We start from the raw sequence: 24,153 nt of genomic DNA, 5'->3' as shown, positions 1-24,153 counted from the left end.
CTCATGCCTTATTGCTCATGCTAGGAATGCCAGTATTAACTATATTGAAGAGGAACGGAGAGAATGGACATCATTGTCTCATTACTGATCTTAGAGGAAATGGCTTAAGTTTTCACCATTAAGTATAATTTTGGCTGTAGGTTTGTCACATAGCCTTTTTTAAAAATATTTTTTGCAGGTTCTGGGGCTTGAATTCAGGACCAGGGCTCTGTCCCTGAGCCCTTCTGTGCTCAAAGCTAGCTCTCTACTACTTGAACCACAATGCCACTTCTGGCTTTTTCTGAGTAGTTTATTGGAGATAAGAGCCTCATGGATTCTTTCCTGCTCAGACTGGCTTCAAACCATGTTACTCAGATCTGAGCCTCCTGAGTAGCTAGGATTATAGGTATGAGCCACCAGCACCAGGCTTATATATAGCTTTTATTATATTGAGGAGTGCTCCATAGATTCTTAGCTTCTCCAGAGCTTTTATCATAAAAGGGATTTAATATTGTCAAATGTTCTTTCTGCATCTATTGAGATGATCATATGGTTCTTGTCCTTGCTTCTGTTGATGTGTTGAATTACATTTATTGGCTTATGTATATTGAACCAACTTTGCATCCCTGAAATGACTCCCATTTGATCATATTGTATACTTTTTTGTTAATTGTTGAATTCAGTTGGCCAGAATTATATCGAGAAATTTTGTGTTGATGCTCATCAAAGTGGTGAGTCTATAGTTTTAATTCTTTGATAAGTTCCTATCTGGTTCGGGGATGAGTATTATGCTGGCTTCTCGGAATGAGTTTGGTAGTGATCTTCCCCTTTAAAATTCATTGAAGAGTTTGAGGAGCATTGGAGTGAGTTCTCCTTTGAAGGTCTTACAGAATTCAGGTGTGATTCCTGAGCTTTTCTTGGATGGGAGGTCTTTTATTGCCATTTTAATTTCATTGCTTGTTACAGATCTATTTAGTTGGCTTAAATCTTCTTGGTTCCATTTGGGCATATCAATATTTTCTAGGAATTCTTCAATTTCTTGGCATAAAGGTTTGCAAAGTATTCCCTTATAATGTTCTGAATCTTGCTCATTTCTGTCATGATGTTCTCATTTTCATCTCTAATTTTAGTTATTTGGGTGTGTTCTCTTCTTTTTTTTTGGTCATATTTGCTAAGGGTCTGTCAATTTTGTTAATTTTTTCAAAGAACTGACTCTGTTTTGTTGATTCTATGGGCTTTTTAGTCTCTAATTCATTTATTTAATTTTCTTTTAAGTTTTTATTTCCATTTCCTGGCTTAAGGTTTGGTTTGTTGCTGTTTTTCAAGAAGCTTGAGGTGCATCAATAAAATGTTGATTTGAGATTTCTCCAATTTGTTGTTATAGGTATTCAGACTATAAATTTTCCTCTGAGTACTGCCTTTGCTATGTCCCAGCAAAGCTGGTATTTTGTGTGTTCATTTTGTTGAATTTCATAAATGTCTGAATTTCTGGTCTAATCTCTTCAATGACACACTGCTCATTCAGCAATGTGTTGTTCAGTCTCTATGATTTAGAGAATTTTCTGTGATGGCTTTTGGTGTTGAGCTGTAATTTTATTCGGTTGTGGTCTGACAGGATGCAGAGAATAATGTCAATGTTTTTGAATTTTCACAGATTTGCTTTGTGACCTAAAATATGACCTGTTTTGGAGAGTGTTCCACGTACTGCTAAGAAGAATATATATTCTGATATTACTGGGTGAAATATTCTGTAGATGTTTGTTAAGTCTAGTTAGTCAATGTAGTTATTTATGTCTGAGGTTTATTTGATGAGTTTTTGCATGGATGATCTATACAGGGGCAACAATGATGTGTTGAAGACACCAACAATCAATATGTTTGGATTTATGTGTGTTTTTAGGTTAAGTAGTCTTCATTTGATAAAGTTGGGTGCTTCAGCATTTGGTGCATAGATATTTAGAATTGTTATCCTCCTATAAGAGTGTTCCCTTTGTTAGTATGTAATGTCCTTCTTTGTTTTTTCTAATTTTAATTTGAAGTCTATTTTATCTAATATTAGTATTGCAACTATGGCCTGTTTGTGGGTTGTGGGGCTGTTTGCTTGGAAGATTTTATTCCAGCCTTTCACTTTGAGAATATGTTTGTTTTTGTTGGTAAGTTGTGTCTCCTGTAGACAGCAGATGGATAGGTCTTGCTTTTTGATCCAATGAGTCAATCTATGTCATTTAATTGAACAGTTGAATCTATTAATATTGAGAGTTGGGACTGAGAAGTGATTGGCAATTCTTACCATGTTATTTACCTTCTTAGGGGCTATGCCTGTCTCTTCTGACTATATTTATATAGTTACCTGGTAAGGGGGTGTTTTCTCTGCCAATATCGTGTTCTTATTGGTTTTCTCTGTGTAGGATGTCTTTGTATCTTCTGTAGTGCAGGTTTGGTGGAGATGAATTGTTTCAACTTTTATTTATTATGATAAGTTTTATTTGTTCTTTGGTTATGAAGGAGTGGACTGTCTCTGTTGTGAGAATTGTTTGTTGTTGTTGTTTGCTATTTCTGTCCCAAATTTGACTGGGACTCAAATTTGGTATCTGATTCTTTCACTCATTAATTGGTTCTCTACCACTAGAGCCATGCCTCCAACCCCTCTTTTAAAAGTTTTCATTATTAATTAGTTGTACAAAGAGGTCACAAGTCTATAAGTTGAGTACAGTTCATCTTGATCAATGCCATCTTCCATCATTACTTCCATTTCCCCCCACAAGTTACATAGTTCAATTTTTACATAATGTATATTGAATATTATAACCACCTTTGGGATTATTCCTTTTAATTTCTATTTTTTAATGGTGATAATGGGGTTTTAACTTAGAGCTTTTTATTTTCTGGGTAGTGTTTTACCACTTGAGCCATACCTTCATCTCAGTCATTGTTTCTTTTTTATATTCTAAAAATTAAAATATATTCACATATGCACAGTTTGATGCATGGAAGCATTGTCATTGGTTGACTGTTCAGTACCTTTCTGACAAGCAGACTTGCCTGGAGTTTGTCCTGACCAATACTGCTTGACCAGAAATAAGACAAATTCCATAAGCACTTTCATGCAAAATATGGGTCCACAGACATATCTATGCAAGTTGCTCTAACCTAGTGAGAAAATAGTTTCTTTTGATATGCTGAAACTTTTACATGCAATATAGTCCCATTTATCCATTCTTGCTTTCATTTACTGAGCAATGGTAATTCTGTTCAGGCATAGGCATTGCCTATGCATATGTCTGACAGATTCAAAGTTATGTGGTCTTCTTCTCATGGCCTGTGCAAAGCACAGCTTGGGGAAGAAGGACTTCTTCACCAAGATAATCATATGTGAGTTGCAATGAAGACATGGTGAAATCTGATGTATTTCTATGACACAGAAGTGACATAGAAAAGTACCTCTAGGGTATCCACGGGGTATAATATAGGGATAGAAGCAAATGGGCAGATAAAATTAAAAGGATGTGGTCAAATAGGAGGCTCAGTCTGGAGAAATGGTATGACTAGGTCCTAAACTCCCCAAGACACCCTTACAGAGTAGCTTGGTTCCAGGAATTTCTGTTAGATACGTAGGTTAGAGTTCATCCCTAACTGCACTTGACAAACAAATTAGGCTTTAAACAATAACAACAACAAAAGATGGAAAGTGGGGCTGGTGCTGGGGAGGTCAAAGCATGATGATGAGACTGACAACCCAGACTCAATGACATGTGGTCTTGAGTCTACTGCCTGGGATAAAAGGACTTCATACCAAGAGAGTCATATGTGAGATGCCAGGGGAAGACAATGGAATTTGAAGACATGTCAAAGGATTGGGAATAGGAAATTCACAGCCATTCTATCTAATGTATCAAGGCCTTCCAGGAGAGGCCTGTGAGTTTGAGTATATTCATTCTGACTGGGGTGAGATGGAATCTCAGTGTCAATTTGGTTTGCATTTCCTTTCTAGCCAAGGATGTTGAACATTTCTTCATGTATTTCTTGCTCAGTTATATTTCTTTTCAAAACCATCTGCTCAATTCATTTTCCCATTAATCGAATTTTTATTAGTGTATTTTAGCTGTATAGGGGGTTGCGTTTTGACATGCTCACGTACTTGATCAGACACACTTTCTCCATCATTGGTCTCCACACTCTTCAATGTACCTCTGAAACGCATAGGAAGCCTCAATCCTCATATTAAAACCAAGTTTTTAGATCCCAGGCTCAAAGTGCAGGAGTCCCACATTATGTCTGGCCACTTGCCCTTGTAGCAAAATAAAGAGACATGGTAAAGGGCAGAGAAGGATTTATTACATAGAAGCCATGGAAAGGCAGTACTTCAGTACATCTTCAGCCATCTTTAGAGGTACATGGCCTTAGGTTAAATAGGGAAAATTGAGGGTAGGGGAAGTAGGTGGGAAAATTCTGTATAGTTAAAATAGTCTCAAGTCATAGGTATGGCCTGGTTGACCATTAGGTTCAATCTTCGATGCTAGAGGCCTGAAAGGTAGCTCTTAGTTTTGGGCTGATTTTGATAAGATGATATGAAGATGACATTTTCTGTCTGAGGGACAGTTTGCCTTTTGTCAGAAGATATTTACTGATGAATTCTGTTCTTCCTGGAGCCCAATGTGACTATAGTAAAGTGACTGCAGGAGGGAATATCTCAGCTCAAAAAAGCACTGATTCAAAGTGGGGCAGGAAGGCCAAATGTCCAGTGTTTAGTTAATTTACACACCCAGCAAAAATACCTTTTAAGTTGCCTCACATGAGGTTATCTGAAAACGGGAGGTATGGTCTCTTTTAACAAAATGAAGCACATGGTTACATAAACTGTATAGTTGTGCCTCCTCCCACATCACTTCCCACCATCTGTGGGGCAATGGACAATGTAGGGCAAAGGAGCCGCGATGTGGCTGGAATTCTTGTCTACATCCTTTCAGGTGACAGGGCCTTTGAGATCACCTGGGGAGGGAAGCTCCTGCTATGATTCTACTCCACCAGCAGGGGACAGCAGAGCTGCAGCCAAGAGCAGATAAGCAAGCCCAAGAGGGAAGCCAGTCCTAGGAAGTTAACAGGTGTCCAAAGGTTAGTCACTATACTAGAAAACAGACTAGTACATCCTTTGTATTTGGGCATTAGCCACCTCTGTCTGAGAGTCAGACTCATATAGTCACCCAGGAGACTTGAAAGAGTTCAGGCAGAGTAAGGAAATATCCTTGAGGAACACTGTCATAGGTGTCGACCTGTACAGCTCCTACAGAGCTGCTAGTCACTAGGAAGATGATGATACTGAGGTTCAGGTAGGTGCTGTATGAAGCAGCACAATAGGAGAGGACCTATGCTCTTCTTCCTGGACAGCTGTCTGGGTCCCTTGTCAGAGCAATGACTTCCATTGTCCAGCAGCGATCATGGACCAATATCTCTCTCTCCTGAAAACTTCAGAAATGCTTGTTCACTCCTCTCACTTCCATAGAAATCTGCCTTCCAGTTGCAGCATAGACTCAGCTCAGTGGTACAGAAAGGGCAGGGTAATGACACTCAGGCCTCATCCCTGAAAGTCTGGAGGAAGCTGCGGGGTGACCTGTACTCTCACTTGTCTCGTCATAGAAGTGACTGTGGCACCACCTTTGGTTAAGTGACTGGAGGCACTGTCTTGGCTGGAGCCACCTATGACCAATCAACATGGAAAGTTTTGTCCTGGGCCCTGGTGATTCTGAGAAGCTTCACAAAGACCACACGGGGCTTGAAGTATGATTCTCAGTTATCTTTGGGGTCTTTTAACACAATCTCATCAAACACTGATGCAAAAAAATTGAAGCGAGAATAATGAATTTCCAGTGGATGTTATTGACTGAATTAAGCACCAGACGTTAATTGAGACTTGAAGTTGTGACGAATCCACAAAAGCAGGTAGGGATTTAACAAGAAATAGGACATCATTCTAACAAAATGAAAATGATGGGACAAAAGCACACCTGGGAGTTGGGTGGCTAAGGTGGCTCACATCTTAGCTACTGTGGAGGGCGTTCAAGGCCGGCTCAGGAGCTCAGTTATTGAGATATTCATCTCAACCAAAATAAGCCAGGATTGGTGCCATGACCCTGTGGTTCCAGGTACATAAAAGGCATGAGTAGAAGATCATGGTTAAAGGCTGGCCTCAGACAAAAACACAAGATGAAGGGGCTGGAGATGTGGCTCAAATTAGAGAACAAGATCCTGAGTTCAAGATCCAATAGAAACAAGAAAGAAGGGAAGGGAAGGGGAGGGAAGGGGAGGGAAGGGAAGGGAAGGGAAGGGAAGGGAAGGGGGAAAGGAGGGAAGGAGGGAGGGAAGAATGAAGGGAGTAAGGAAGGGACAAAACCAAAAACAAAAGTGCAGGAGGGTGCAGAAAGGAGGAGGAGGATGAAAGGACGAGGATCCTAGTCCACCTTCTTCTGAGTCAGAAGTCATACATAGTCTCTCAGGAGGGCCAGCTCAGTCACAGTCAAGCTGTGGAAGGGCAGCTGGGCTCAGGACATACTCATAGCTCAATAGGTTTGGGCCAGTGGTCACAAGATTAACCCTTGGCAGGTGATTAATGAAGGGCCTTGGAAGCCAAGGTTGATCTTGAATAGAGAAGCAGCTTGAGGAAGTTGAGGTTCCACCTCTCCCCCTCAGTGTCCGGTTCTATCCCTAGCTCACTTGCCCTAGGGGAGGAGTAAATTTGTACAATCACCAAGAGAGGCCTGGAGAAAACCAGCTGTGTGCTGAGGTGATCTGCTCAGCTCAGTACCCAGACTCAGCCTAAATAAGACTTTGGGTCTGCCCCAAACTTTGAGTTGAGCTCTGGCCCTGGCTCTGGGTGATGCATAGGAGGGATCCTTGATCTGCAAAGTGCCTGTTCTCTTTTTTCTTACAGGCTCTGTGGTTTATCAGTGATCCATATCTCCAGTCCTGAAAACACAATTAATCCCCATTCCATGGATCATATTTACCAAAAACAAGGGTCTGTTTTTTTTAATGAAGAGACATTTTTCCATTGATGATGAAGGTTCTATTTCAATTCAGCAAATTATCTCATCATTGTATTTGGCTACAAAGAAACTTTCAGAAACTAACCTGGCACTGATTTATGTACATGGAAAGCTAGTTTCTAGGTCATGTAATAATGTAATCAATATATATTAATAATCCCTAAGACACATATTCTCCATAAAAAGATTACTGTTAAAAATCATCTTTAATTGTCAGAGATGGTATCCATTATTTTGAAGACAAAGAACAGGCTCATACACGTATTATAAGATCAATGTAGAATTAAAACTTGTATATTTCAGTTATTTTTTATTTATTAAATTTTTATTTCAATTAATTAATTAAACCCAGGCTGGCTTTGAACTCACCATCCTCTTACTCAGCCTCCCAAGTGTCTGGGATTGTATGTGCCACAATGCCTACTGACTTTTGTTTTTCTTAAGCTGCCTTTATAATTCTAGCCAATTGTGTGTGAGGGGACTACATTGAAAACACCTTTTTAAAGAAGGTAGGCTATACTTACCTTTTAATTGCTGGGTAAATAAAAAAGAAATGAGTCATATGCAACAAGTCAAATATTAAGAAAAACAGCTGCAGAGTTATACCTTTTCCTTTAGAATAGCCCGATTACCAGGTCCCAGTAAAAGTTCCTTGCCCATAAAGGTCATATTCTTTGTAAAGGATGTATGCTTTTAGACGATTGGGTAATGGAAGAAATGACATGAAGACTGGGCAGCGCAAATGTAAACGCCCCATACACTTCCGGATCTTAAGGCGACATAAGTGTTTCAGAGAGCGAGGGTTTGCTAAAATGAAAGAAATACATACATTATCCAAAAGATAAAATGACTGCCGTACATTTCAGCATTTAGCTAGCAATATATATATTTTAGCAATATATTTGATACTGGGATTTTTCTGTTCACTATGACTAAATGGAAAGGTCAATAGGAAACCAACCTTTCTGAGTTTTTGGTTTTTTTTTTTTAATCTTTAAGTAGCTATACACAGGATTTCAATTCAACATGTCTACTCAGCTTTTCAGTTTTTACTGCAACTCTTCAGGTACATAGGGTTTCAGGACCACAACAAGTCGGAGCCTGAAGGCATATCAATTGTGGGTCTGACCTGTATGACTCCCCAATCCTTTAATCTCTTTCAGTTTCTCTGCCCAATCTTGGCCCTCAGGGACAGGCTTAAAGCTGAAGAGAACTCAAGGAAAAACAAGATGAAGGAACATTTTAATTCCTTCATCACCTAATACAAGGGGTTTCGAAGTGACATGTCCAGTTCTGTGTGCAATGCATCTTGATCAGTTATTCCTTCCCTCATTCTCTCCCTTCCCATCTATTCCATCCCCCTCCACCTCATCGAGTTTCCTGGTTCCATTTTCACGTATGCACATTGAGTATTATGACTACATTCACCAACTATTCCTCTTTCCATTCATCACCCCTCCTTTTAGCCCCTCGCCTCCCTCTCACTCTAAGCATGTATCAGCAACTTGACACTCATTTTCTTAGACTGTTAATTGTTCAAAGTGGTTACACCATGAATCACTCCTGAGTATACCATACTCCAGTCAATTTGATTGTATGTATATGTATACATATATACATACTTACATATGGCTCCTTATGTGTTTTCACATATATTTATATTAGGTTGAATATCCACACATGGGAGAAAATATGCACCCTTAGTCTTTCTGAAACTGGCATATGATTTTTCTACCACTTGAGCCATACTTCTAGCCATTTTTGCCTTAGTTATTTTTTGGATAGAGTCTCACTTTTTCCTGAAGCCTGCCTACACTGCCATCTTCCTATTTATGCTTCATGTATAGATGAGATGACATAAGTTATACTACCACACCCAATTTTTTATCAACTGAGATAGGGTCTTGTGAGCTTTTTTTGCCTAGACTGGCTTCAAACCATGATACTTACGATATCAGCCTTCCTATGTAACTAGTATTATAGGCATGAGCCACCACACACAACGTCATCCCTCTCTTTTATTTAAATTGCTGCTTCACGGCTTCTTTTTTGGTCAGTCATGGGGCTTGAACTCTGGGCCAGGATGCTGCTGTCCCTGAGCTATTCAGCTCAAGGTGAGCACTCTACCACTTGAACTACAGTACCACTTCCGGTTTTCTGGTGGCTAATTGGAGATAAGAGTCTCACAGACTTTCCTACCTGGGCTGGCTTTGAACTGAGATCCTCAGATCTCAGCCTCCTGAGTAGCTAAGATTATAGGCATGAGCTACTGCTGTCAGGCCTGTTTTAATTCTTATCTGTATAGTGTTTCTTCAAGACAATGGTTTGAGTTAAGAAAAAGGTATTACCTACCTATATAATAAGTAATATACTAACAGATTTTATCTACTGAAAAATGGTAATAAACATAAAATACAGTTATAAACACTATCAGTTAAAGAAAGGATTAGGGGTGGGTTTTTTTTGTTGTTTCTTAGATCAAGCTTTTGATCATAACAGAAGAGTGTTCTAAAAAATAATAATATAATTTGTATTTTAGTAAAAATTTCCTACAAGAAACTCACTCATGATAAAATGTATTTCTGACCAGAGCCTCTGTTTTTGGAGCACATCTTTCAACTTTGAACAGATCTGAACTTGATCAACATAATCAAGCATCACTCGAACAACTTTCCCAGAGAGGTGTTGCAGCCATGACAAAGTTATTACTTCACAGAACTGACAGGGGGAAAAAACAGAAAGTAAGTGAAAAGCACTAAGTACTTGTAGCTCAAAATAATAATCAAAATAATACTAAATTAGCTGGGTGCTCGTGGCACATGCTTGTAATCCTCGCTACTCAGTAGGCTAAGATCTGAAGATCACAGTTCAGAGCTAGCCAGGGCAGAAAAGTTCCTGTGAGACTCTTATCTTCAATTAACCACTCAAAAATCAGAAGTGGAGCTGTGGCTCAAAGTGGTAGAGTACTAGCCTTGACTCAGGGACAGCTCTTAGGTCCTGAGTTCAAGCCCCACACTGACAAAAGAAATACTGAACTCAATGTTAAGAACCAAAGTCTTACATTTTTCATTTTATCTTTTCACCCAGATGTTATGTGGGTGAAACAGAGACTTCCATGGTATCTTTTAATCCCTTTGTTGGTCACCTGGATGTCTGCAATGAATATTACCTTTCCAGCTTCACTTGCAGCTAGGAGTGGCCAGATAAGGGCAAACTAGGAAACTGATGTGAGGAAACGATCTCAAATAGAAGGTTGGGACCAGCTGCTTACCATGATTCATTTTCATCAGAAAAGTTACCAAAAGAAGTCATTTAATCAAATATTAAAGCTAAAAGAGACAGCTAGAAACTAAAGGGTACAGATATTGGGACCCTGAGACATTTTAGCTGCTAGATAATTCTTTCAAAAAAAAAGGTTTATGTAGCAAGAATGTAAGACTGTATTCATCTTTTTTTTTTTTTTTTTTTGGTGCTGCTCCTGCGGTTTGAACTTAGAACCTGGGTGCTGTCCCTGCACTTTTTTTGCTCAAGGCTAGTACTCGACCATTTGAGCCACAGTTCCATTTCCAGCTTTTTGTTGGTTAATTGGAGATAAGAGTTTCATGACTTTCCTGCCAGGGCTAGCTTTGAATGCAATTCTCTGATCTTAGCCTCTTAAGTAGCCAAGAGTACAGGCATGAGCCACTGGTGCGAGTTGTATTTATTCTTTATAACCTTGTTCAGGTGTGGTCTCGTTTGTGAAATTCCTTGACAGGTTCAGGTAACGTTACTTTTTCCTCTGAATTATTTCTGTATGTCCCATATTTTTCTATTATGTTTTTAATCATATTATAGGTATGTTTATCATATCAGAGTTTTTCCAACCATGAGCTTATAGAGTAGACTGATAATGCTAAGTATTCTAAGGCTTCAGCTAATGACTATATTAAGGACAATGCCATCGATACTGTGAACTTACCATAGTATCTTTAATAACTGTAGGTGTCCAGCCTTCAAAAGTATGGGAACGATGAACTTTGTCCCCATGAGGACAATCAAAACATCGCTCTGTGTCATATCCATAATTCAGCAGCATTCTGAGCATGACTTCATCTTTCAATGTGTATTGCAGTGCTGATGGGAAATGTAAAGGGTTGACTCTGCAGAAGTAATTGACATTGGCCCCATGCCTCAGCAAAAGATTTATTAGCTCATAGTTGCCCATCCTGAGGGCTATCTGTAGGCAGTTAACTGGGTCTTGATTGGGTAGAGCTCCAGCACTCAGAAGCAGCTTAACTGAAGAGAGGTCACCATTTGATACAGCAAAATACAAAGCTGATTTCCTTTGGTCATCATAGTGTTTTCGAATTCTCTGATCTAACATGAAATTCACATCAAATCCCGCCTGTATGAGAAGTTCCAGGCACTGAGAATGAGCTCCTGCTGCTGCACAGTGAACTGGACTTATCCCACTCTGCTTGATGGCAGCAATATCTGTAACTGGAACCAACATCTTCAGAGCTCTGAGGGGGAAGAAGTGCATTTGTGAACAGATTTTTTTTTTTGAACTCAGGGCCTGGGCACTGTCCCTCAGCTCTTCAGCTTAAGGCTAACGCTCTGCCACTTGAGCCACAGCATCACTTCCAGCTTTTTCTGCTTATGTGGTGCTGAGGAATCGAACCCAGGGCCTCATGCATGTGTGTCAAGCACTCTACCACTGAGCCACCTTCCCAGCCCATGAACAGATTTTGTTAAGATACAGAGTTGACATGTTTGTAATTCTTTCATACTCACAATGGATCATATTAGTTTGTATCTGATGGTATTTAGACTCCCCAATAGAAATGCTAATTCCTTTAGATGCAAAGTAAAATTTAATAGAACTATTGTCTAGAATAAACCCAGGCAGTTGAAATGAAAACTTTCTATGGTGCCTAAGTACCTAATAATAAGAATTATTATCTTTAGTAATAAGTGCCTTACTACTTTCTAGTTGATCAAGAGATTCTTTAAAGGGAGTTTTTATTGTTGGATCAGAGAAAAAAGTTTTTAAAGTTTATAAAATTCTAAGAATTTTATAAAGTTCCTAGAAGCATGTATGGTTCCTAGAAACTGCTCCAAAACAAAAGTTAGCTATTGCTTTTTTTTGTCATTTGTGGGGCTTGAACTCAGGGCCTGAGCACTGCCCTTGACCTCTTTTGCTCAAGGCTAGTGCTCTACCACTTTGAGCCACAGCACCACTTTCAGCTATTGCTATTTCTATTATTTAGAATAATGCAATGAAGCTTACAATAAGTGGCCTCTGTCAGCTGCTACATGAATGGGTAGGTGGCCTGAATTCTTAGGGATATTGGCATCAGCTCCATATTCTAGCAAGAGAGTCACAGAGTCTGGATTTCCTCCTCTAGCAGCTTCAAGTAAGATGGAAGAAGCATCAGAGGCCTGAACATGAGCATTAGCGCCTAAGAGGAGAAAGAATCTCATTATGCAAAGTTTCTTTTCCATTGTATTATTTAAGCAATCTTAAAAATAGATCAGTACCACCAAAAAATAATTAGTGAATAACTACTCTAGCAAACCACTTAGAATCAAAGAAATGAAATATACACTTCCTATTTATAAGCTAGTTTATAATCTAGTTAGGGAGAAAAAATAATGATGCAGTTTGTAAATTATAGTTAGGTTGACTTTCATGTTAATATTATAAATTATTTGTGTGAAACTTGAAAATTTCAGTAGAAATATTTTTATAACAAGAAAACTTTTTTCAATAATGGCCTACAAAAGAAGCTGCTTAACTCAATAGTTAATATTACTATATTATTACTATTACTGTAGTAATATATATATCACAACATGATCACTACGTATGGGGCTAATACATTGATTGGACTATATCACCATGTTGTCTAATGTTGTTTTGGTAGAAAAGAGTATTTGTTCTGTTTTAACTCACTCATAGAAAGACACATTCATAGTTTTTCTTGGGTCCGGTCATGGGGCCTGAACTCTGGGCCTGGGTGCTGTCCCTCAGCTCTTCAGTTTAAGGCTAGCACTCTACCACTTGAGCCACGGTGCCACTTCCAGCTTTGTTTTTTATTTTTTCTGCTTATGTGGTGCTGAGGAATCGAACCCAGGGCCTCATGCATGCAAGGCAAGCACTCTACCACTGAGCCACCTTCCCAGCCTCACATTCATAGTTTTTAATTGAAGTTGGGAACTGCTGATAACTAGGCAGATAAACTGTAGAACTGTATTCTAAGTGTTCTAGGAGTGGTGTGGAAATTGAGTATGGGCAAAGTATCTTCCAGAATATCTAGGACTGAGGTTATGAAAGGAATTGGAAATGTAAAGAGAAAGGAGTTGGGTCATATCTGCACGTCTATAAAATAGGCTCTGAAGAAAGAGTAGCATCTGAATGGACAAAAGTTGAGAACAACATTCTAGGAACATTTACAACTCATAAAAAAAGATACAGTAATTTGAATTTAGTACATATTCCATAAGAATCATCAAGGTACAGTGGCTGACCAAGAGCCCATTCCCAGAATGCATTTAAGAATCAGGCCTCAATTATGTTCTGGTTCTTTTATGTGTATAATAACTTCTAAACTTCACAATAAGCCCCCAAATAGGTACCAAGCCAATACCTCTCATTTTAAAGATGAAGAAAGTAAGACTTAGTGAACTTAAATGACTTCTCTAAAGATGCACATCTAGTAAACAAGGTGATTAAGATGTGTACAGAGATCTTCTAAGCTGAAGGCTCCTTTTTGTTGATGCTATAAATGACGCAGATTATTAAACTAATATGATTTGGAATCAGTAGATGTAGTTTCAAATGCCTATTCTGCCATTTAATATTGTGCAAATTATTTTTTAAGGGCTTACTTTAGGGAAATGCTCAATCACTGGATTCATAGTGATCAACCAATGCTGGTTTCTTTCAAGGGTAAAAGAATTAAACTCTGTTGCCTCTCTTCGCTAGATTTTTATCAGTGATCTAAACAAATATTACTCTAGACCTAGAAGTATAGTTCAAAAGTAAAACACTTGCCTAGCATCTACAAAGCCCTGGATTCCATAAAAATGAATTAGCTAATTAATTAACTAAATTACTCTTTCCTCTCAAGTATGAAAGAACTAGTATTTACTTTTGTTACTTTAGGCATCCTTCATATTGCTTACTTCAAACATCTTATTTAAAATGCTTTATTAATATATTATTCATACTTTCCTCTATATTATTGGAAAGGTCTAGGTAAGTCTACAAAATGCAGAACTGTTCTTGAATATAGGAGACCATGACCATGTAAAAAGAAAGGCTTCTGGAGATAGGGGAGAGAAAAATAATTCTAGTTTCTGGAATTTGTTAAATCTTGGTAAAAATTTTCCTGTTTGAAAAAATTTATAGATGGACTGCTTCAACTGACAGTGCCAACATATTCTGAACCAAAAGTCCCTACCTGTTTATCCAGAATCTAAAGTGGCCACAGCTACCATGTAGGGCTGGGAAGAGGAGTGTCTTTATAAAGAAGTCTTGTAATGAATATGTTCCCTGACATCTTTCCAGTACAAAATGATCTCAATACATGTCTCACAGAAATTTTAAAGTATTACATCAGGCATCACAAGTAGCTTAAGTCTTGGTATATAGAAAGCATTCAATAAATATAAGTTGCATCCCTCCTCTTAAAGTTTTGATTATTACTAAAGAAAAGAAATAGGACCTAAAGAAAAGAAATTGGGGTGATTTCCCTAAAGCCATTGGATAAAAGATTAAGCTGTCTCATAATAGCACAAGAGAGATGGGAAGATTGTTGCTGGGACTTCAATTTTTATTCTAGAAAAGTAAAACACCAAAAAAAAAGTGTGTGTGTGTGTGTGTGTGTGTGTGTGTGTGTGTGTGTGTAACTATTCTCTTAGCACAATGTGGAAATATTAAATAAAGGAGTTACCTGGACAACCTTAATAATTTTAGGGAAATTTTTTCAGACCAAGTAAATTAAATCTGTGTTTTAGTGTTTTAGTAGCCAACACCTCATTTTATCAAACATTTATATTGGTCTTAAATGAAATGTTATTTTGTGTTATTTTGAATCATCACCAAGAGGAAAATACCTGGGTTACATTACCCTTGATAGTGTGCTGACTGTATAGAAAATCTTGCCTTTCTGTAGTAATAGTTCCATACCCCTGATAGTGTGCTGACTATAGAAAATCTTGCCTTTCTGTAGTAATAGTTCCATAATTTCAGTGTGTCCGCCTTGGGCAGCAAGAGCAAGAGGAGTGAATCCATAGGAGCTCTGTGGGTCAGGCTGTGCCCCAGAAAGCAGCATAAGCTTCACCATGTCCTGTCTGCCTAACTTGGCTGCTTCATGGAGAGCTGTCCTCTCGTTGGCACACCGCAGATTGACATCTGCTCCACGGCTGATCAGCAAAGCGGCCATGTCATAGGAGTCACGCAGAACAGCTGGAAAATTATAAGTGAGGTTAGCATTATGTTCAGCAGGGGACCAAAGTGTTGTCTTGTTGGCTAGTGTCCTTCAGGCTTATAAGGAGCTCTTCCCACCGACTCCCATACCCTACCATTCTGTGTTTGGGAAACACATTATAAAATAAGGCATATTGCAAATAGTATTAGTAGTGTTTTCTATAAATGGCTATTTGTTTTTCTGCAAGCCACAACCAATTATTCATCATCTATTGGCCAAGATTACATAGTTGAAAAAAATCTGCACTATGTTTATTTTCTCAAGAAAATGAGAACCTAGGAGCTCTATGCATTCTTAGAAATGTTTGTAGTTGTTTTAAAAGAAGAAAAAACACAATAGCAATGGAACTACCTCAGCAAATAAATGCCTAAAATGCAATTTAAGTATGTATGTTTGGGTAAATGACTGAGCTTGAAGAAAATGATAATTTTGGCTTATGTTTCCAAAATGTGCTGTGCAGGCAACATCTTGAGGTTCTTTGTTTAGAAAACAATTCTATAGTTAGTTAACAACAATTACAGAAATAAACACTGAAATATTCCCTGTACAACTAACAAACTAATAAAAATGGCAAACAGACAAACAAACAAAAACAACAGAAACAAGACTTTGGGGTATAGCTCTGGTACAGTGCTTGCTTAGCATGTGCAAGAACCTGGGTTGTAATCCAATATCCAACAAAACAGACACACACATATACATGAATGTACACATGCACTATAAGAATGCTTGGGAAAGCTATACATTCTATCACTCTCTTCAAAATCTACTCCGCATATTGGTATATTAAACCCTCTAGAAATCTTACAATGAAGATTCAATCTTGTATCTCTAAGTAATGCAAGGATAGATATGAAAATGTTAACAAAGAGCATCTCAAAGAATTGGGGTTATGAGTCATATGTTTATATTTTAATCATATAGTTTAAATTCACTAAGCACAAACTCTTCTGTAATAAATGAAATTATTTAAAGAGAGAGAGAGAGAGAGAGTTGCCAGGGAGCAGAAGCTTCCATACATTTTCTGTGAGAGGAAAAAGGGAAACGCATACAAAAGATGACCAATCAAAAGGGTTCAGACTTCTCACCAGTAACTAGATGCTTGATGAAATGCTGAAGAATAGTTTTACAAATTATTTTCAACTTAACATTCTATATTTAGCCAAACTATTAAATCTGAAGACATATGATATTTATTTTCAGACTTGGAAGACCTCAAAAACTTTATCTATCTAGCTGATAGAGCAAATGTTGTACCAATGAGGCAGTAAATTAGAAGTATACATGGTAGGGATCCAAGAAACATGATATTCAACCAGGTGATAGTGATTCTTTTTGTTTTGTTTTTGGTTATCGGTCATGAGGTTTGAATTCTGGGCCTTGGGGCTGTCCCTCAGCTCTTCAGCTTAAGGTTAGCACTCTACCACTTGTGCCACAGTGCCACTTCTGGTTTTCTGAGTGGTTTATTGGAGATGAGTCTCCCAGCCTTTCCTGCTCAGGCTGGCTTTGAACCGAGATCCTCCTAAGTAGCTAGGATTACAGGCATGAGCCACGGGTGCCCGGCAACCAGTTGATAGTTAAATAAGAGCCCCAAATGATGGGGAATCACAATCTTAGGATGACAACAGGTTACTAGGTCCAGACTGGAACATGTTATGAGTTCCAAACTGGAACAGGATAGGAAGCCCCAGGTTAAAGCTTCTTTAAGATTTGAATGAGTAGGTTTAGAAGAGATAGGAGAAAATCATGAGAGACATTAATCAAAATGCATTGCTCTCACAAGCTGACATGTTATATTGAAACCCCTTTGTGCAACTACTTAAAGATAATTTAAAAATAAGATTGGAAGGAATGTCTTGAGATTTGAGCACTTGGAAAGAGGGTGGGGTTAAATTCATGATCAGTAGATTGAAAGCCAAGTAAATTAAAGCCAAGGAAAAATAAAAAGATGCTAGGCAAGGAAGTATAGCTATGATCCTGTTTTAAATAGCAAACATAAAATAAGATAAACACTGGATATCCATCTAGCAAAATGTGGTAAAAGTATTGGAGGATGATAGAAATGTGTGGTAGGCACTGGAGGAGAAAAAATTAAATCTTCATTTTCATTATGGATGTCATTATACCAAAACCAAAAAGTTTAAAAAAAAGCAGCAATGCTCCAGGTTATTTAGAAATATAATCATTAATGGCAAATAATCAACTAACAGATGCCTCTTTGGAAGAAGGCTGGGAAAATAACTGGCTCTTTAAAACCTGTATGTGTAAAACAGTAAAAAATGAAAGATAAAAAAGAAAACAGTACAAAACACTTCTGAAAATTGTGATTTGGGGTTTAATCTTGGGTTTTCCCAACTTCCCAAATGTTTCAATTTGTAGAATAGGGGTGTGTGTGTGTGTGTGTGTGTGTGTGTGTGTGTGTGTGTGTGCATGCACGCACCAGTCCTGAGGCTTGAAGTCTGGTCCTGAACTTTTTTGCTCAAGGCTAGTGCTCAACCACTTGAACCATATATCCACTTTTGGCTTTTTAGTGGTTAATTGGAAAGTCTCATGGACTTTCCTTCCCTGGGATGGCTTCAAATCATGATCCTCAGATCTCAGCTAGGATGAAAGGCATGAGCCATGAGTGTTCAGCCTACTATCCTATTCTTATTTCACTAATTTCTCTGGGGGTAATTAATGATAACTTCCTTTTACATTACTTCCCCTTAAATAATCTGTTTCCTCCAAGTTATTTGTTTCCATTGAAGATTTTCCTGAGATAATACCTTGCTATCTGTCTACTCATAAATAGGATCTGCGGACTACAAAGCTGGCTGAAATTCTAAACAGTGATTGGGACTTATATGAGTTTGGCTATAGGATGGTGTGTTTAGGCTATTTTGGGGGAAGCGTCAGTACCTTTAGAACTTTCTCCTTACTAGTCAGATTCTCCAGAGAAGCCTCTTTCTGGAGAATAAAGGTCTGGCTATCAGCTTTCTGAGATCCTGGGTGGTCTCAGTCTATGTTTCATAATGTCTCCACTGTTTTCAAGCTAGTAGTCCGAACTCTCTATCCGGCTGGGCACTCATGGTTCACACCTGTAATCCTAGCTACTCAGAGACTTATGGTTCAAAGCCAGCCTGGGCAGAAAAGTTCATGTGATATTTATTTATTTATTTAGTCGGTTGTGGGTCTTGAATTCTGGGCCAGGGTATTGTCCCTCAGCTATTCAGCTCTAGGCTAGCATTCTATCACTTGAGCCACAGAGCCACTTGTGGTTTTCTGGTGGTTTATTGGAGATAAGAGTCTCAGGGACTTTCCTGCCTGGCTGGATCCTCAGATCTCAGCCTCCTGAGTAGCTAGGATTACAGGCATGAGCCTATAAACCACCGGCATCTGGCTGTCCATGAGATTCTTATCTTCAATTAACCACCCCAAAACTGGAAGTGCAGCTGTGGCTCAAAGTGATAGAGTGCTGGCCCTAAACAAAAAAGCTCAGGATCTTTGCCTAGGCACTGAGTTCAAGCCCCATGACTGACAAAAAACGAACAACAAAACCAACAACAACAAAAACAAACTTCTTTCCAGAGACCTTCTGTGTAAGCTATCTAGAGAATAAATCTCCACAAAATTCCTGGGGTTGGGGAAGAATTTGTCCCAGTAGGTGGGATGGGGCTGGGAAGGTGGCTCAGTGATAGAGTGCTTGTCTTGCATGCTCGAGGCCCTGGGTTCGATTCCTCAGCACCACATAAGCAAAAAGAAAAAAGCTGGAAGTGGCGCTGTGGCTCAAGTGGTAGATGCTAGCCTTGAGCTGAAAAGCTGAGGGACAGCGCCTAGGCCCAGAGTTCAGGCCCCACTACCGGACCCCCCCCCAAAAAAAGGGAAAAGCAATATAGAGATCTGCCTGCCCACTTCTTAAATATTTCGGCTGCCTGACTTCACCTGTGCTCTTAAGACTCTGCTTCTCTCTTACAAGTTTTACTCTAGAATCCAATGGTTGAGGCACCATGCAAAATAGCTGCTTCTTATTGGGCAGAGATTTTTGCATCAAGCTAACTCACAAAACAATCTATAGCAAACGTCTTCTTTGGAGGGCTGTAGGAGAGGCAATGGGATCTTACTATACAGCCCTATGGCCTCTTACTAACAAGCCTCCTCATTCAGACTCCAGATATTGGCATGACTGGTGTGTCCCACTATGCCTAAGCTTCCTATAGCTGACCAATTAGGACCAAAGGGACAGGGCTACAGCTATGCACCAAAACCTGCTTTTGAAACCTGTGAATATGAAGGAATCAGAGCTACAGACTCTCCTCCAGAGACAAGATGCTTCTTTACCTGTTAGAAGAGGAGAATTGCCTTCAACATTCTTAGCATTTGGATTGCAACCATTGAGAAGAAGAAAACTGGCATTTTCCAAGAGGCAATTGCTGACAGCCAAAAACAGTGGTGTTTCTCCATTGTGGGTTGTTTGCTCCCACATACTGGGTTTTGAAGCTGTAATAAATTCATCATACCACACAAGTTAAGGTGTACAAATACATTTTAGATTTCCTTTCTAAGCTTCAAGAGGAATAAAAGGGAGTTTACCTCTCAGTGTCATTTCTAAAATGTTCTTATTTAACTGCACTGCAGCCTTATGAAGAGGAATCCAGCCTATCCCATCTGCTTCATCAAAAGCAGAATGGCACGTGGTTAAGTGTGACAATGCCTCTTCCTCACCTATTAGCAAGGAAAACGAGAACCAAATCACATTTGGCACAAATACAAGGCAGCCCATACTGCTGCTGAATTCTGCCACCAAAGTTAGTACACAGACAACAGAAGGAGAGCATCACCTTAGATGAAATGCAACTGTTAAATGGCATAGGACAAGCAATAAGTCTGGTCCTCTAACCTTCCATACCACTTTGGCCTGAGAACAAATACCCATAGTGTCTTCTCTCATACAGAAAAGAATAGTTCTGCCTACAGAGGAATTCAGGAGCTCTTTTCTGAATTGCATCTAAGTATTCCCAGAAAAGGCCAATTAGACTCTTGATGAGAAACTGTGCCCTCCATCCTCTGCCAGCTGTCACCAGGACATCTTACCACAAGTTGTAGGGAGAATAGGAAGAGTACTTAACTGCCTCTATTGCTTTAAGTATCTTCTTATAGTCAGCGCTCAAAAAGGAATGGAAGCTGCATAGAAAAAAAATAGGTAATTCCAAAAGGGAGAGAAAACTACAGTATCTGATATGAACCAAAAGGAAATAGTAAAATAGTAGGTAACAGAGACAAACTCCATGTGAAGAAAACAATGGCTCCTACTTTATGGAACTGAGGTTGCTGCTAAGCCTAACTATACTGCTCACATTCAGGGTGATTTTTCTGAATTCACACCTTCAGAATCTAGTTAGCGTCTTCTGTGATTAAATTTACATAATTCCTCCCCTTGACTTGATTAGATAAAAGACTGGACCCTCTCCTCACCTACCTCAGTAACTTTTTATGTGTCTTTATGTTTTTATCTCCATAAAGACAAGGTGTGTTCGCTATTTTCCTCTAGCCACTCATAAACCTCCTTTATTCTTTTCCTTCTGATTTCTAGTTTGCATCTCTCACCCATATTTGCCACTAACTTCCTTCAATTATTTTCTTTACTGATTAAATGAAGTCTTTCCAAGTGTTTTCTTTCCAGTGAGGCATCTTTTTTTTCAATCCTGATACTTGAACTCAGGGCTTGGGTACTGTCCCTGAGCTTCTTTTGCTCAAGGCTAGCACTCTACCACTTGAGCCAGCATGATTTCTGGCTTTTTCTGTTTGTGTGGTACTAAGGAATCAAACCCAGGGCTTCATGCATGCTAGGCAAGCACTCTACCACTAAGCCACATCCCCAGCCTAGTGAGACATCTTATACACATTTACATATGACAGTTCCTGGCTTGGGGTGTAGCTCAGTGGCACAGCACTCATCTAGTATGCATGAAATACACGAGGACCTGAGTTCTGCTGAAATACACAAGGCCCTGCGTTCTATCTACAACAGTGGCAGTAGAAGGTGGGAGGGGAAGGTAGGGAGGAGGGACAACTTCCTCTATTCTGACCTTCTCTCTTGTTTTTGTCAGGACTCTAGAGTTAGGCTAACAATGAGTCTCAACAGTTGAATACTTAATACTAAATTGATAAGGAGAAAGCCATTACCTGTTATCATCAGGTGCATGTTCTGTTGCTCCCAACTTGTAAATATCCCTAAGTAAACTCTGATGAATTACCAGCTGGGTGTCAAAGTCAGTGTCTGTGTCTTCATCACTGTCGTAATTATCCATGTAAATCACTGGCAGGTTTACTTTAAGATGGTAATAAATTCAAAATATTTTTCCTGTGAAAAGATGATCAACTTCTTAAAATTATGAAATTCAGGTAATTGCAAAGGTGATACTACTGAGAATTGAAAATACAAATTTTTATTTGCATAAGACAAGTTAATGTTCCATAAAAATACTCATTTCATTTTTCCCAATAAATTTAAAAGTTTTCTAGACTGCTGCAAATTAAATATAAAATAGAAGCTTAAATGAGTAACCATTTAATTAAAGCTTATTCAGGAAAGTAACTTTTCACATAAGACTTAAGTAAAATGCATATTTATATTGAACTATTTTGGACTTACCTTTTAAGTTTTGAGTTGCTTTGGTACACCCCCCAAAAAATCTTTCCTATTACACAGTATTATAATAAAAGGATATATAATTTTATGTTTATTGTTTTACTTTACTAAATATTTTATTAGTAAGCATTGAAATAAGCATGTTACAGAAGCAGATGTATTTTCTTAATATACGGTAGGAATAGTATTAACTATGTGTTTCATTAGGCAATATCTAAATAGGTTTAAAAGAACATTACTGTTTTAATATAGGTTTGATCACTTACTAAACTTTCTTACCTTTTGTTCTACCTGTAGGACAGCCTGGAGTTTTCACTGTTAAGGATTAGTATGCTAACCTCAGAATTTTCATTTATATTTAGGATCCCCTTTTCCCTGTAGTGAATGATATAAATAGCTTTACTATAAATACTTGATCATAAGACAGTCTGGCATGTTCTCCTTGTTTTTCACATGTGATTTAGTTCTGTTTGCAAATATGATCTCTTCTCTTCACTGCTATATTCATCAGATTCAAAGGATTCCATTTTGTTACTGGAATAAAAAACCTTTGCAGGGGATTGTTCATGCAGCTAATATATTTTCTTAAGAAACCTAAACACAAGCAATGAAAACAAGTATGACCTATTTAAAAGAGGCCAAACATTTTGCTCTGCCTAAATTATCAAGTTGGCTGTCCCAATGGTCCAGAGTCACTGGGTAGCTATACCCATATTTCCTTAGGTTACAGAACTGCAGCCTTAAACACCCTTGGAATCCTAAAGAAGGAGTTAACTCCACAAAAAGTAGTAAAATTTTGAGATTTTTGTTGTGAGTTGCTGACTCATATATATTACATAATTGGTGTGCATTAGGTAATAAGAATTCAAAAATAACAAAAGGAATACTTGATATGTCTAGTTAAATATAAAGCAGACACCAAACGGTAAAAAAGCCACTTGAAGTAGGAGATCTGGGGCTGCCTGCCAGCCATGTTAGTGCCTTTACATATTAACTTCACTTCTTTGAGCTATTTTGAGTAATAAGCCAAATATTTTTAATGTATACAGCAAAAAGTTAGGCACTTTAATTGTTCAATATTGTTTATCAAAATTTCCTTACTTCAAATATCTAAGCATTAAAATGTTTATGCATAATGATTTCAGGAAAGTGAACAGAAAGCAAACTACTATTGAAGCTGAAGAAATTATAGCAATACTGAGAAAAATATTCTCTGTTAAATTCGATTCATTTAATTTCCCTAATCCATGTTCCACATACACATCAAACAATATATTTTTTAAATTTTATTGTAAAGATGCTGTACAGAGGGGATACAGTTACATGAGTAAGGCAATGAATACATTACTTGCTGATCATTGTTACCCCTTCCCTTGTTGTTGTCCCATTATCCTTCCCCCACCTCCCACACTCCTCCCCACCACATCCCCCCAACCTGCCTGCAGTTTTACAGTTCATTTCCAATATACTGTCCTGTGGGTATCATTGTTGCAATGGGTCATCTTGTGTCCTTGTTTCACTGTTTTGTTATTCCCCTTCCCCTCCCCAGATTAGACAAATGTATATACAAGATTCAGGGTACCAAAATCAAGTACAGTGACAACAGGAGATATATAATAGGAGGAAGAACATACAAAGGAAACAAAAAACAAATCACATAGCACATTTAAAACAATAACAACAAAGACAGACCTCTTGTGTCCATATCTTGGGATTCCTTTCACGTAGCATCATTTTTTTTCTTTCTTTTTTTTTTTTTTTTGGTTGGTCATGGGGCTTGAGTCTGGGCCTTGGCACTGTCCCTGTACTCTTCAGCTCAAGGTGAGCCGTCTATTGCTTGAGCCACAGCGCCATTTCTGGTTTTCTGGTGGTTTATCGGAAATAAGAGGCAACAATGCTTGATAAGAAATGTACTCATTACCTTGCTCATGTGATTGTAACCCCTCTGTACAGCATTTTCACAATAAAAAACCTATTTTTTTTAAAGAGTCTAACAGACTTTTCCGCCTGGGTTGGTTTTGAACTGTGA

The 24,153-nt window shown here is 38.5% G+C and overlaps 1 protein-coding gene across 1 annotated transcript; it reads right to left on the bottom strand.

The window, feature by feature from the left end:
* Positions 1 to 7,624: 7,624 nt before the first annotated feature.
* Asb14 (ankyrin repeat and SOCS box containing 14) lies at positions 7,625 to 21,783 on the bottom strand. The gene is made up of 10 exons (XM_013010372.1): positions 21,659 to 21,783; positions 20,567 to 20,656; positions 20,244 to 20,329; positions 20,066 to 20,197; positions 19,814 to 19,972; positions 15,226 to 15,471; positions 12,289 to 12,460; positions 10,978 to 11,521; positions 9,584 to 9,737; positions 7,625 to 7,826 (listed from the first exon to the last, which is right to left on the bottom strand). The coding sequence occupies exons 1-10, from the start codon at positions 21,781 to 21,783 to the stop codon at positions 7,648 to 7,650; spliced, it is 1,887 nt and encodes a 628-aa protein (XP_012865826.1). The 3' UTR covers positions 7,625 to 7,647.
* Between the last annotated feature and the right edge of the window lie 2,370 nt (positions 21,784 to 24,153).

This window comes from Dipodomys ordii, unplaced genomic scaffold (assembly GCF_000151885.1).
Source record: "Dipodomys ordii isolate 6190 unplaced genomic scaffold, Dord_2.0 Scaffold12, whole genome shotgun sequence".
In the NCBI taxonomy this organism is placed as follows: Eukaryota; Metazoa; Chordata; class Mammalia; order Rodentia; family Heteromyidae; genus Dipodomys; species Dipodomys ordii.
The sequence above is the reverse complement of the archived record's forward strand: the minus strand, read 5'-3'. Positions and strand labels throughout refer to the sequence as shown.